At 38.4% G+C, this 15,737-nt stretch overlaps 1 protein-coding gene across 1 annotated transcript in view; it reads right to left on the bottom strand.

Annotated features, from left to right (window-relative positions):
- The window catches only part of ABCA4 (ATP binding cassette subfamily A member 4), an 86,931-nt gene that overhangs the window by 50,534 nt on the left and 20,660 nt on the right, over positions 1 to 15,737 (bottom strand). Inside the window, exons 8-13 of the mRNA XM_026854464.1 lie at positions 13,235 to 13,432; positions 9,178 to 9,267; positions 8,560 to 8,800; positions 6,809 to 6,948; positions 5,619 to 5,735; positions 4,650 to 4,847 (exon numbers count right to left, since the gene is read on the bottom strand). Of these exons, the coding sequence (XP_026710265.1) occupies positions 4,650 to 4,847; positions 5,619 to 5,735; positions 6,809 to 6,948; positions 8,560 to 8,800; positions 9,178 to 9,267; positions 13,235 to 13,432 (984 nt within the window). The remainder of the gene's footprint in view (positions 1 to 4,649; positions 4,848 to 5,618; positions 5,736 to 6,808; positions 6,949 to 8,559; positions 8,801 to 9,177; positions 9,268 to 13,234; positions 13,433 to 15,737) is intronic.

A 15,737-nucleotide genomic window follows, 5' to 3' on the forward strand; every position in this document is an offset into this window, starting at 1 on the left:
TCAGCTATAAAGTAAATCTGGCTACAAGAGCTTTTTAGCAGCCTAGTTGAATCAAAACACTACCCTTTTTCAAGTTTTGAGACTTTTTTTTCAGCCTAGGAAGTGCCTGAGTGAACACCAGGGAACTAAAGTATGCCATATCAATAAGAAAAGGACATTAGCCATGGACTTCAGCTGAAAAGCACTTCGTCAAGTGAAGTGCTGGGCAAGACAGAGCATAAATTTGAATCTTAAAGTCTCTTAGGTATTTAGGCATTTATTCCTATTTAATGCCAGTCAACTAGTCAATTGATCTTACTGATAATATTGTGTCCCTACTGAATTCTGACATGTGATTAACCTGCTGGCTTAACATGCTACCTCAATAATAAAATGCAGTTTATCCTTCACAGCAAACTGTGTTCCTTCTTAGTCTCTGTCATTATTGTAAAATGTTATCACTCCATATACAAGACACCAAATCATCAAAATCTAATTCCTTTATATCCCCCCATTTAACTCCTACTTAACAGGCATTGTAAGACAAAAAAATTGTGAACGCTACAAATTCTATCATTAGTTATCTATAAAATTACAGACCGATCACAGAATCACAGAATTGTCTAGGCTGGAAAATACCTTGAAGGTCATCCAGACCAATCATTAACTTAACAGTTCCCAACTACACCATATCCCTCAGCACTATGTCGACTCTACTCTTTAACACCTCCAGGGATGGGGACTCCACCACCTCCCTGGGCAGCCCATTCCAACACCTAACAACCCCTTTTGGAAAGAAATGCTTCCTGACATCTAGTCTAAACCTTCCCTGGCGCAACTTGAGGCCATTCCCTCTTGTCCTATCACTTATTACTTGGTTAAAGAGACTCATCCCCATCTCTTTGCAACCTCCTTTCAGGTAGCTGTAGAGGGCGATGAGGTCTCCCCTCAGTCTCCTCCAGACTAAACCCCCCCAGTTCCCTCAGCCGCTCCCCATACGACCTGTGCTCCAGACCCTTCACCAGCTTCATTGCCCTTCTCTGGACATGCTCGAGTCATTCAATGTCCTTTTTGTAGTGAGGGGCCCAAAACTGAACACAGGAATCAAGGTGCGGCCTCCCCAGTGCCGAGTACAGGGGTCAGATCCCTTCCCTGTCCCTGCTGGCCACACTACTGCTGACACAAGCCAGAATGCTGCTGGCCACCTTGGCCACCTGGGCACACTGCTGGCTCCTGTTCAGCCAGCTGTCAATCACACCCCTAGGTCCCTCTCTGACTGGCAGCTCTCCAGCCACTCATCCCCAAGCCTGTAGCGCTGCTGGGGGTTGTTGTGGCCCAAGGGCAGCCCCCGGTATTTGGCCTTATTGAAACTCCTCCAGTTGGCCTCAGCCCATGGCTCCAGCCTGTCCAGGTCTCTCTGCAGAGCCTCCCTACCCTCGAGCAGATCAACACTCCCACCCAACTTGGTGTCCTCTGCAAACTTACTGATATTTGTATATTTAGTTTGTACCCTTCAGAATAAGCAAGACATTAGCAGAGAGTAGAAGTATTTAACCCCCTGCTGGACTGGGAAGATACTTACTGAAATACATCACTTCATAAAATTCCAGGAGGCTAACTTGTTTGATCTTGTCTTCTTGATCATCTCTTGCAGGTCAATAACCAAAAATTATTCCACAACAAAGTGCTCACACAGGCAACTTGTTATTTAATGGGCAGACATCTTAAAGACTCCTTTATTTAATGTTTCCCTGTGATAAATCGTGAGCTGTTTCCTTTGAAATTTGTAGTACCACAGTTTAATGGGATCTATATGAAAATATATTTGTCACTGGCAGCAAAATAAAACTGCTTAAATTGATAATTTCATTATTTTGTAGCTTTACACTTCCTGGTGTTTTGCTAATGTCCATTCTCCTAGTTTGCTTTACAAAATTACACTACATAGAATTTCGTATCAAAAAGTAAAATAAGGCAGAAAAGCTTTCTACTTTGTATGTTGGAAGAGAAATCAAATTAGACTAATGGCTCAGCTTATATTAATTTTTTAGGGATATATTTATCCCACATAGTTAACTGAGTTCTGGGACTCAGTTTAGTTCTTGCCAAGGTGTCAGTGTTTCCACAGTGAAGTCCTGTTGTGCAAACTTGTCTTTATAGTGCCTGGACAACTATTTGCTGTTTCTTTGTTATGAGAAATAACTTTCAAGGTACTTGTTGCCGCTGCAGCAGAACTCATGGAGTTCTCCAGGGGAATCTGTGGGAATACCACTGGCAAAGTACTGACGGACAAGTGATCTTGTCTAGATTTTCACTGCAAAATAGAAAGTGTCTTGATTGGGCTAAGGAGCAATATAAGCTCTTACACAGGGGTCCAGTCAAGGAAGCAGCAAGTGTTCAAAACAGAAACCACAAATGCTTATAGATCTTCTGCGTGAGTAGAATGAAACCAAAGCTTGTATAAGAACACTGGCTAAGACACCAGTGTTGCAATAATTCACATAATCAGAAAGTGAAAACAGATTTTATATTGTAATCTACTAGCCAAAAGCTAGAATTTGTTCTCTTAACATTAACTGCATTCTAAACAAAGGCTGTATGCTCTACCTAGGCTTTTCTTCAGTGAATTGCAACAGAGCTTGTGCCATCACAAACCTCACTATACCAAAATTAATCAACCACTTGGGGAAATTTATTTCAGACCTTCTCCCAGTAATTATTTAACAATTTAAAACGGTTCAATGAAGATGGAAAAACCAAAACTAAAATACTAAGAACAATTTTGGAAGATAAAACCAGAAAATAATAAGCATAAAGAGGTGACCAGGTAGCTCTCACTAACAGTTTAGCTGTTCTGTGGCCTAAGGTAATCAAAGGGAAGAACAGGAAATTCTTGGGGTGGTGAGGATGAGCAGCCACTGCATAATTTATGGGATTCTCAGCTGCACCACAGCTTTCAGCAGAGATCTGGAGTCTCCAAAGATAGTTGCTGGCAGCACAGCCTCTCCTTATTGCATACTATGGTAAGGAATAGAGTGTCTGAAAAGGAGCTATTTGTTCTCATTGTGCTTGGCACAGTGTGAAAACATTCTCAAATGCAAACAACTCAGTGCAAACAGCAGACTTAAAATAATAAGCTCATTACAAAGAACTTCAGGACACAAAGACCTATTACCAGGTACAGTAACTGTCCCGATACTGTGGATGTTCCAGCAACGACCTGCTGCAAGCAATGTATTTCACTCAGCTTAAGTAAGAAATAATTCTGTTAATATGATGCAAAAAGATAATCAGAAGAATCAGCAGAGCTTTGTGCAAAAGGTTTATTGTTCCCTCTTTTGATAGCTATAGGAAAGCAGATAAACTCTTAAGATCCTGCCTTTTTCCTGGGCATGAATGGTCTTTTAGAAAGAACTGGAGTGGAATTAGGAAAGCTAGACTTTGTTCTGTTGCTTACAGATAGCAACAGAATTTTCTCCATGAGCTTGAGGCTCAGCTTAACCATGAAATAATTTTAACCATGAAATAATAACTAAATATTTACTTTTCTTTCAGAGATACTTATAAAATGTAACTCATCTCTATAAAAACCATGAACGTCATGTGAGAGATTCCGTTGAGTTCCCAAGTATAAATATTACTGCCAACAGCAATACTTTCTTTAAAACTCTCAATTTGCAACACTGCAGGGTTCACAAGTTTACAAAGAAGAGTTAGCATTTCATTTATCTAAGTAGGAATCCACCTCATCTCAGGTCCAGTTCCAAACACATTTTTTCTTCTACCTGCAGTCAGAAATATAAAGGATAAAAGAAAAAAAAACCAAAACCAAATCAAACTGCAAAACACTCCCGGTGTCATTTACCCAGCTCTGGGAAGGAATGGATGCAGCAGTTTGCCTAGCCCTCTAAAAAAATGTAACTTTTTTTGCACTGGACTTAGTCTGAGTCTGATGAATTCATCACTAAGGTAGATTGCCCATACCACAGTAGCCTCTTACTCAAAGAATCTTCAAAGTGTTTTTATAGTAGCTTGATATTTTTTTCCTCTACATTTTTAGCACTTTTTATTTATGTATTAAACCACCTCACTTCCTGCACTGTGACTCTCAAAAAGCCTCAGAACCCCACTGAAAACACACCACCATAGAGAAGGCGGGTACAGATTCCAGAAAAGACACACAGACACCTTGTCAGAAGTGGCTACAGAACAAGTGGAAACTCCTTCATGGGTTTCAAATGAATTTTGAGCAGGTGCTTGAAAACCTGAAGAGTGACTTACTGAAAAATACTAGCTTCTCTGGTCCTGGTCTTGCTGAAATTAGTGGCCTGGCAGTCATTAGTACTTACAAAAAAAATGTTTCCTTGAGGTTTTGCATTCACCTTCTGCATCTCAGCATCAAAGTGTGTTCAGACATTCAACCAACATTTTGAATACAGTATTTGGGGATCATCAAATTGAAGGCTTTTTTCATAGCAGTAAGTATTCATGTTCTTGTACTGCTGTATTATTTTTAAAACGTGCTTTTAATATTGAGATTGAATTTGAAACAAATGAAGATGTCTTATGATTTTAACCTTCTTGTCTGTTGCCACAGACCCCAAGCACTGCCTACTCTGCTTTAAGATATTCTCTACAAGTATTCCCAGCAGTGGGAGGGCTGACCTTACCTCCAGATACTGACTGAGCAAACGCAGAGCTTGGTCTACAGCACTGAAGATGTTCCGCCAGTCAAAGTCTGCCATTCCCTTCTCCCGGCTCCCTGGAGACCCATTGTGGAGAAAGTTAATTAGGTCTTCAGCAGTTAAGCCTTCAGCACCCAGTTGGCTGTTCAAGAAGTCCCTCACTGTAGGATGCTTCAGAGAGTCCTGAGGAAACACATCAGGACAGCTTCACTACAATGATCCTCTTCACATGTCCTGTTTAGTGAGTAAGCTTTCCGTTTCCATAGCTCTTTCTCAGCTACAAAGTAGTACAAAAGAGTATGCTAAGGAATTAATTTTATAAATGGTCAACTGCAGAGGTGAACTGGTGGTGAGACTTGAAGAACAAATGAGAAGAAATTTAGTCTTGACTACTTATTACCTTGTTTCTTTATAAGCAAGAGGATAAATGTAATAAATGCCTAATCTAATATAGAAAATTATGGAAAACCAAATGTTTTCTCTAGTATAAACTGCTTTATAAACTTTAACTACAGATATTACTTGCAGCTGATCAAAGCCAAATCTAAGAGGTGTGGAAATAAGCAATTCCCCAAGACAGTAAATTGCTGGGCCCAACAAAAACATGGTCTTACTGCCTTCTTTGCCTATACAGAACCCAAGAAAATCAAGTTGTCTTTTCTTGAAGGATATTTTGGAGAGACAGTTAAACAGCAATTGCCGCCTTTATTAAGAAGTCATTAGCCAGATTCTAGATTCCGTCTGGATCTGACATTCTGTCACAGAGACTGTAATGCATCTAAGACTAGCCTTCAAACCAAGCCCAGTAACCAGTCCAACAGCCTTAAAGGCCACAGATTTCTTGCAGCAAAGGCTGTGCTTCCAGCCAAACCTTTCAAATAAACTCTCTTCTCCCTTAGTAAAAATAAACGATGGTGAAAGACTGCTCTTACTAAGGACTAAGTTATAACATACACGGATCATATTCATTTGCAGGCTGTTTTGAAAGAAGTACCACAGCTGAGGTCCTACTTCTACCCAAGCTTTGGTCAACAGTCTGAGGCGTTCAAGCTCCTCAAAAGTGGAGTTTGCCTGAGGAATAAAACAGCAGAAGAGTGTTAGAAAGCTAAGGAGATTAACAGAATTGATGATCCAGCCATTCAGTGACAGTGAAACCTCTAACTTACAAATGTTGTAGTTTTTACCTTCAATACTTAATAAACTTGTTAAAATAGCAGAAATGTTTATAATTCTCAGAAAAAGAATTTGTAAAATCCAACAGGAATCAAAGGATAAATTTTTGTTGTATATGTAATGGAAAAAACAAGTGCAACAAACAAGTGTAATGGAAAAAATAACCCCACTTAACTTCAGTTCCTTTAAATACTCAGGTTTTAGCTAGAATTTCTTCCTCTCTTTCCCTCAACTGATGATGATGTGTGTAGATGAATAAATGGGAGGCAGCTGAAGAAGACAGATAAATCTTAGTTAAGATTTGAAACCTTGGGCTGCTCTAAATCTGATGTTTTCCTGTGTGAACTATGAGCAGCAGTTTTTCTGTGCCTTACATAGATGTTCTGAGTGAATTGCTGGTTATGAGGTGGCCAACAGCTAGGTCATACACAACCTTGATTTAACTGCTCAAATTCATTTAACCCAACTTCAGGCACTTCACTGAAAAGTTCAGGCTCCATCCTATTTTTATGAAATGAAAAATATTTATCATTTCAATATATAATACTAAACCATGATGTTGCTGTTGGTTTGTGGTCTCTTAGTGTTATGTCTCAATGAGTCTATCCAAGACTCATAGCTGCCCCATTCAAATATTTACTGCACATAGCTGCTGATGTCCATACATGTATAAAATATATATAAAAGTTACTATTTTAACTATTGCAAGTGTAGAATCATGCCAACAAAAGGCTACTTGAGCTGGAAAAAAGCATGTTGTATGGACTGAGATAGGATGAATCAATGAAGATCTGTCTCCTGTTTTTTTAAATGAAGAATAACTGTCTCTCCTCTGATGACCATCAGAACAAATGGAGTTCTGCGAAGAAAATCTAACTAGGTTAAGGTAGCTGGGTCACTGTTTTTCAAAAGATGTTTCTTACACTGCAATTTTTTAGAAATATATGTTTTTGTATTTCAGAACTTCTCACATTTTTTAGGATTTGCCGTACAGACGGTGAATCAGGAGCAAAGAGAATTTTTCCCATCAGCAGGGGCTTCACAGCACTCCAGGCTATTTTGGTTAAAGGGTTTGATTCCAAGTTCTGGATCAATGCATTACAAAAGGGTGCTAAAGACAGAAAAAAAGACAGACAGTATTTATGCAACTCGTACTCAAAGCCTATCATAATGTCCTGCAGGGCTTTTTACTGGCAATATGGACAGTTTAAAGCATTTTGTATCTGAATGGGTTAAGCACATTCTTCAATGTAGAAGCACAACATCTGAACAGATGGAAAAGACTATGAAGTAGATATTGGAGTTGTAAAGTAGGCACCATGGAAATTGGAAGAGCAAACAAATAAATGTAACCCTTTGAAAGTTGCTGTTATAAATAAGTTATTTCAGATGGAAGGCAACTAGACAGCTCAGATCTCACTGAGCAGTTTGGAGCTCTAATTGCTTTTCTCCTATTGTCTTATCTTCTTTGTATTGTAGATGATGCTGATATGAAGCTGGTTTTTCTCCTATTAGTGGTTAATTCTTACACAGTATAAACTATTGGATTGGAGATCCAGCAGTCTTGGTTACTGAATGCTGGAACATTTCAGAACTGGATCCTCCAATAATTCAGAAATGAACGTTTTAATGTAAACATATCTATTTTACTCCTTCACTATGAAGTAATTGGTTTACTTGGATAGTATTCAACTATTTTGTTCTCTGAGTGAAAAAATTGAGTACTGGGCCTTTTACAAGTCTTTTGAAGGTTCAGACATAAGTAGAGCCAAGTATCAACAAGAACAGTGAGAAGTGGGAGTCTCTCTATAGGGAAAGTATGGTACTTTGTAACCATGCAACCACATCTATCATAGTGGAAGGGACACAGAAATCTACTACCAGCTATAATATGGCTGTTAGTACAGAAAAAATTGCTGGTGTTCTCAATGTAGAGAAAAAAAAACCCCAGCAAACAGAAGGGGACATAATAAATAGATAAAATAACGAATATACAAAAGATAAAATTGGTTTCCCTTTGCATTCTCTGCTATTACAATAGCAAGAAGATAAGTGAGGAAATCAAAGCAACAAAAACTGGTAAATTGAAGTAGTTTCTATGTAAGATTTAATTATGCTGTAGAACATTTGTGCTATAAATATATGTACTTTTATGCAGGAAGAGAACAGCCGCCATGTATCAAACTGAGTATTCTTTAAAAGGAGAGATTTTAAAATTCCTGTGCTCCAGGCCATCAATCAAGTTCACAGAGTCACAGAATTGTCTAGGTTGGAAAAGACCTTGAAGATCGTCCAGTCCAACCATTTACCTAACATTTACAGTTCCCAACCACACCATATCCCTAAGTGCTATGTCAAAAGTTGGAAGACTTTTAAAAAAAATATATTGGAGAAAAGTAATACCAGAATGCGGCACTGTATTTTCCTGAACACTCTTCAGAAGAATCTAGTTCTTCCTGATATCAGTAGTATATATGAGAAGATAGACAGAGGAACTGTCTTAATTATGATCATGATGATGTTTATGCCTTCATATAGAAAGCAAATGCATATTTCCATCAATTCTCAATTCCTGGGCTTTTCTGCTTACAACTATGAAGTAAGTATGAAGTAAAATCATTTCACCTCTCTCTAATTTCCTGAATCAATTGCTTAAAATTGTTATTCGAACATAAGTTGTAACTGTCTACAGACTTTGTAATGATTTGGTGGAAAAACTTACTGGTTGTATTATCATAAAGATAACTGGATTTCTTTCTTGTTGAGTCAATCCCCAGGAAAGCTTTGTAGTTATTATCTTCATACCAGTTGAAGGAAAGCACTCTGGATCCACCTCCTTCTGGGTAGCCACAGAAAATAGCAGAGAGGGAGCTCACCAAATGGCCTAATGATTCTGGCCTTCCATCTTGTATAAATGGTTGCAGAACCAACAAAAGTTCCTGAACACTTGGCTTCCTGGCTAGCTGCAGTAAGACAAGACTTTGTTAATCACAGCCCTCAAAAGAGGACAGTATCTGGTGAGGTCTCAGTTGTGCCCAGACTGGTGAAGTAGGGATGAACTCAGAACCTCATCCTTTTATATCTGTCTTGGTCACAGGCACCATTTTCAGATCTTGTTCTCTCATGTCTTTTCTGCAGAGGAAATTATGCTTCTTAATCGCCAATGCTTATGTCTACATTTATTTTGTAATGAGAGAAGAATTAATTTCTACGGAATCAGCTCTTCCCAAACAAGTCTGTTTTCTTTCTGATAAAGCAGGTAACTAACAAACAGAAAAAAGGAAAAGGAGGGATATACACTACCCTGAAAAGTGATTTCATCTATTATTAGACCACTTACCTTTTGCACTGCTTGGGAGACATTATATATCGCCTTCCCCCAGGCCTTCAGGTCAGCACGTGGTGCTCTTCTGTCCAACAGAGTGGGAAGCTGTGAATACATCAGAAATACAGATGAGTTTTGTATAGCTTCTACGTGACAACAGCTATTACAGTGAGAGAAGAAAATCCAAATGGCATCTCTTTAGCTCAAATACTTTGAGTTATTTGGAACAATGAGTCTTGTAAGCCTGTCTTGTGTGGCCACAAATCCAGTACCAATGTGCATACTCACACATCAGCTTGTGTAAGTGTACTTACTAATATGAGGCTGAAACAGTCACAGGCCACTGAAAGTATAGCTTGGGATTTGTTCTGCTTACCTAAGCCTACCATGCAAAAAGGTGCAAAAATGGAGAAGGAATGCAGGATCTGGGACTTCTAAGAAGCTGCTTCTCACAGAGACTATTCTTCTAGTGAGATTCTTGGTAACTTCTGAGTTTAGCAAAGGTGGTGATACAGAAGCCTCAATTTGCCATGCATGTAAATAACTGGTAGTACTTTACACTTGAAAGATTTCCTGATTTTGGTGACAGTCTGGTCCTTGCTGTCTGTAAGATCTGACAGAAACCATTATTTCTCAAGGGTCCTGCAGACTAGCCAAATGGCCTTTCCAGCAGAATTTAATGCTTTAGGTTTCACTGGCTTCTTAAGAAACAGATGACACTATGGTGTGCTGTCACATACCACTCTGCTTGCATCACTGCATCCTTCTATGTCAGGTGTCTGAAGAATCACATGTGCACTTGGAGTTCACACTCTCAAGGCTTTCTCAGGCATCTATTTCTTCTGGTATTACAATAAAACATGAATCTGGACTTTTAGATAGCTAGACTCTAATATAAGCCCCTAATAAGACTTCCCCCAAACCCTGTAGCTGTACATACTGATGATTCCCCCACATTCCTTTCGGTCAGTAGGTGGTTAAGAAAGCAGAAGACAGCTGGACTGCTTAGGTACCTGGCAGGGAACCACAAAGGCAAGAGTTTTTATAGAAAACTTGTGTTAACATGTTCTGATCTGTCGATTGCAGTTCAGGCAGGAAGTATACACATACAATGCTTCAAAATACACTTTTCCTTTGTTCCCTAAGGGGAACCAGCCCCTGCAAAGATTATACAGGATTCTTGAAGCACTTGCCTTAATGCGGCCTTTTCTGAAATTGTGAGCAACAGGTATTGTAAACAATCAGAAGCAAACCACAGAAAAGCCTTGGATAAATATTGAATTAAGAACCTCCTTCTTGTAGCTAGAGGAAAAGAAAAGGAAATAGGGGCAAAATTACATGTTTGCTCCTAAATATTATTTCTTGCAGGAGGCATTTGGTATGAATCAGTTCTTAGTAGAAATGTCCTAAAATGACTGAATTTGTACTCAGCTAGTTCATGTTCTCCAGAAGCACACATAAGACAGAGTCAGCAGACATTTATCCAACTGTTTTCATATTCACTGAAATATGAGTATCCCTACTCAAACAAGGAGCTCTGCAAAAACAAATTCTGGTATGTGGTTGGTACACAACTGTAGCCTGAAGACCATGAAATAGAGTGACCGACAGTGTAAAAGTGAAGAAAATAACCTGAGTCCTGAATATACAGGTATTACTAATGTAAAAAACTAATTTAGAATTTTAAAAAGACCAGTGAAGATTAATTCTGCATATGTGTAGATATACACCGTTTGATTACATATCAAGTGCATGTGGTGACACTGATCAAAGCAGCTGTTTCAGCAACATGTGTTTAGTGAAGAACTGCTATCTCCACCAAAAATTGCAACAAGGTATTAAAGAATTTTATTTTCATTTATTTACAAGTTTTAAATAACTTCAAACGAAGTTTAAACAGTCATGTTCAAGAATATCAGTGCTGCAGAAAGAGGCTCATTTTCCTTGCTGCAGCTGAGCCAGTCAGCCAGTAAAGGAAGGGTCTTACTTTTCTGTCTCTGCTTTGCTATCAAACGTGAGTTGCTTTAATTTCTGGCAACCCCCCCTAGAGGGTATACATGAGCCCATGAAGGATTTGAGTATATGTTTATGCACATACATACCTGTTGATCACAAATTCAACAAGAAACATTAATTTCAAAGTGGTGGTGAAACACATTGTAAAAATAACTGTGGAAAGTAGTGCTTATGCACAATCTACCTTTTAGTTTAACAGGAGTAATTGAGATGGATTTTGATTTAAAAGGGAAACTTCTGCCTTGGGAAAAAAAAAAAAGTAGTAAATTAAAATTATTATTTAGCAACTATAAGGATGGGAGTGTGGGAAAGCTTCTACCAACCTGAGGTCTCATTGTGCTAAGCATCTTCTCTGCAGCTGGGTGCACATTAAAACCCACTGGGAATCAAGCTATGGATACCCTTACAACACACAGATTTCCAATACCCAGTGGAAGTCTTGGCAGACGGATCTTGTAGTGACAGAAAAGACCATAAGCCCACATCTGAACACCTAGTCTTCCACAACTACAGGTTTTGGTTTCAGGTTTTTGTTCCTATTTAGCATGTGAGACTATTTTTGTGTGAACACAGACAACTGCTTCATCAAATCTCATCTTTCCATTTTATTTGATATGGCAGCAAAATCATGATGTGTTAGCAGCTTCATTTTAAAGCTGGGCAGTGCAGCGTGCATATTCACATGAAGTCTTCAAATGATGACAACCTATCTTAGAAGTACTGTAGCATTAATTCTCTGCTACTTCCAGCAAGCATCAGTTATATGAAAATATCTGAGTAGATACTTAGAAATGGAATTTCTAAAGCTGACCAGATTCTTATCAGGATTGGCAAAATCACACGGCCACAATGAATGACTGTCAATGCTACAATAATCACACATTAATTTGACTGGTGTGTCAGTTAAAGCTTCTGGAATCCTCTGTTTCCAGTTCTGAGCAACTCAAAGCTGAATAAAATCCATGTTAAATTCATCATGAATTTAACACACATTACTGGTGTAACAGAAAAGTCTGACCAATATTTCTTCTGTAACTTTAGCAGCTGCTCATACATCCTGCCTGCTCTACACAGAAAACTGACAATGTGATGGTCTCATCACATTAAGTTACAAGGTGAAAACCAGCAAATTAAACTCATTGTTGAAAAATGCAAAGTCATGATCATGGGGAAAACTAACATGAAAGACGTATATGCAGTGATGGGCTTTAAGTTTGCTATCATGACTAAAGAGACCTTGAAATCTTTATGAATAGTCCTGTAAAAGCAACAGCTCAGTGTGCAGAATACAAATGGAGTATTAGAAAAATATTAGGAAAAGAACAGGTAACAAAAGCAAAAAAATCCCCCACCAATACACCTTTTAATATAAATATATATTCATATTATTACTTAAAAATATATAATAAAATACATTAGATATTACATAATGGCATATCTCCTTACTGAACCAAGGTTGTGTATGTGGTTGATTAATGGCAAGGTCACAGTAGCAGGAAGAGCACAAAGAAGGGCAACAAAAATGAATGAAGGTAAGGGAAAGCTTCTATAGAAAGAGCAATGCAAGCCAGTACAACTTGTTTGGGTTTTTTTTGTTTGTTTGGGTTTTTTTTGTTTGGTTTTTTTTAAAAAAAAAAGGCTCATATGGCTAACCCAACTCAAGCAGCATCATGGCTTTGACTTCAGTGTAAAATTCTGTTATGCTGGATGGAGCAAAGACAGGATGGGTTGTATGGGGTATTTTCAGAACCCTCAGCAAGATCCCTGTAGGTTTTGATGCATACTGTTTTGCTACACAGACTGGAAAGACCATGTAATAATTCTACACACACACTGATTTTAAAATTGCATTTGAACCTTTTAGTTCTGTTGTACTGGGAATTTAATCTGTTTTATCCCAAAATAGGTTAACGATCACACATCCATAAGCTTACATTTCAGGAGTAAATAAACAATGAACAATGGTGATGCATTACAAAAAAAATTCTTAAAGGGCAGTGAAATATCAGCCAAAAAATATGACAACATAAGGCAGGATGATTGTGTTAATACGTACCAGCTGAAACAGCTTAAAAAAATCAACATTTGCATACAAGGCATCTTCTATTCTCTGTAGGCTTTCCTGGGACAAAGCACACATGGTCTTGTGCACAGAAGGGAGACCTCTTCGGCTGCTGAAGATAATAAAGCGGTCCAGCAGCATCTGACTGCAAGCAATGTCCTTCAGGGTCAAGTTAGGGACACCATAGGCAAACTGCAACCAAAAACAGTGTTTCATTTATTGTTGTGGAACCTTCACACTGCTGAGGAACAATTCAAGTTTTATCAAAAGTGAACACCTTGATATCAGTCCCTGCTAATATGGCAGAATGGCATATGGATGTGTTCATGGCAGATGAATGAATGGCAGAAGGATGTGTTCAGCTGAAGTATCAACTCTTGAACCATCTGCACTTGATATTAATGCTAGATGACCTTGCCTTCAGTCGCATTTTTCCTCTTCTCATTAGTGATTCTTCTTTATATTGCAGAAGTTCTTATGAGTCTTCTTCCCTTTCTCTCTGTCATCTAAGCACACCTGACGCCATGCCACCCTTGTGGTTCAGGAGGGGTAGCTACAGCTTGCTTGAAAGTATTTCCTCAGGACCAACCAATTGTGCCACATCACTCTACCTTTTGCGTTTAGACTAGTTATATTTTTGCTGTCAGTTGCTCTAAGAGAAAAAGGCCAGTTCCCCTGATTCTCAAGCTTGATTTCCCTCAGTAATTTATTTCAGTTATGACTATTCCACCCCAATGCTTCCCCACAGCCATTATTCATTGTCACTGTGCACAAACACACAACCAGGCTTTACAAGGCATTTTACATTAAACCACACCCTTCTACTGATTACCACTTCCAGTATAAATATGGAACAGAAAAAACCCAATTATTATCTTTAGCGTTCAAATACTAGGAACAGATTAGTTTATAGTTAAACCAATGTAAATGCATAATAACTCCATAGAAATCAGTAGATTTACCTGGAATTTACACTGTTGTAATGGAATATACTTGGCAGTCTATGATTCAGTTCTGCTCACTTTATAATGGACAGAATACATGGCAACATAAAAAAGAGTAGCACTGGAAATTGCTCCTAAGTAATGTTCCCATCCTCTGCCCATCTTATTTCATAATACAATTTGAAAGGAAAAAAGCTCACAACACTGTGATGACTGTAAATGCCTACTGTGTTTGAGACAAACAGACTTTCAGACAAACTTGAACTATGCACTGACACAATATCATCAGGCTAAATGAATTTAATAAGACACATAGAAAAAGAAACCATCAAAATCTGCACAGAATATAATTTACTTTAGGAAGATATCTGCTGAGCATTTCAGTCTAAGAGATCTGGATCAAAGCAAACACACCACACCTACACCAGGTCAGGCACAGGTGCACACTTATTTCCTATTTAAGAAAATGAACAAGGCCATCTAAGAGATTCTGAACATTATAAAAAATTTATATCTGCAAATCTCCTATAGTTGGCAGCTGAGACTAGTTTGGTGGTGCTAGTAAAGAGAAATATTTAAAAACTCAGCAGAATGAGAAAAAACTTCATTCAGTTGCTTTGGAGAGTGGGTTCAAGCTTGAGGAGTTATTCATTAAGTGCTTCACATGTCAGAAGCTACCAACAAAACTGCAAGTCTGGCTGTGGAAAGTCAGCATCCAGAATAGGATAGGCAGGGAAAGTGATGTCTAGTACAACATTGTATTTTGGCTACCATGACTGCCCTGAATTTCAGCTTATAGAGCTGCAGTTGACAAAAAAAAGCACCAGAATTACACTCACATGGTGTATTGGAATTATGCTGCAAAAAAGGGATATGAATTTCTAGTAAAAGTATCTGATAGGTACTGTCACTATGATCACTACAGCTGTACCTATATAAAGGCATTGTTAACACAAGTGAGATGGTGTGGAGAGAGGCAGAATGTTAAAGGGGAAATGCAACTGACAGATACAATGCGGCTTGCAAAAAACCTTCAAAACCAAACACCTTCACCCTCCCTCAAACTGGAACATTTGAACTGGATTTAACTGAATATGTCAGTGAAATAATTTTCTTGTTTGCTCAGTCACTTATGTCCTGGGGACATGTGTGAAAAGAACAGCATTTTTTAACCATATATGCCTGATCACCCAGTGTGAACTGCAATGAGACTGAGCGGCAGGGGGAGGCAGCCTGGGAACCTTGTTTTGACTTGTGAAACAAGGAAACTGTGACATTAACATCACTGAGAAGGATTAAACACATTAAAAAAAAAAAAAAGAGGTTATTTACAAACTGTAACTGCATTTCAAGAATGCTCATGAACAGATGGGATTAGAAAAACATCAAACCTCCACCCTTCCAATTTTTCCGGTAGGGTGGGCTGTTGCCAATCTTTCCTGAACTTACTGTGTTTAAACATGAGTCCCTTAATACTTATTTTAGAATGACTCAAGAAAGCAGGCCCTCAGAGGAAAACTTCAATACTTTCTTTTTTTTTTTTTTTTTTTTTT

This window comes from Athene cunicularia (assembly GCF_003259725.1).
Source record: "Athene cunicularia isolate RWA chromosome 8 unlocalized genomic scaffold, athCun1 chr8_part1, whole genome shotgun sequence".
Lineage (NCBI taxonomy): Eukaryota > Metazoa > Chordata > Aves > Strigiformes > Strigidae > Athene > Athene cunicularia.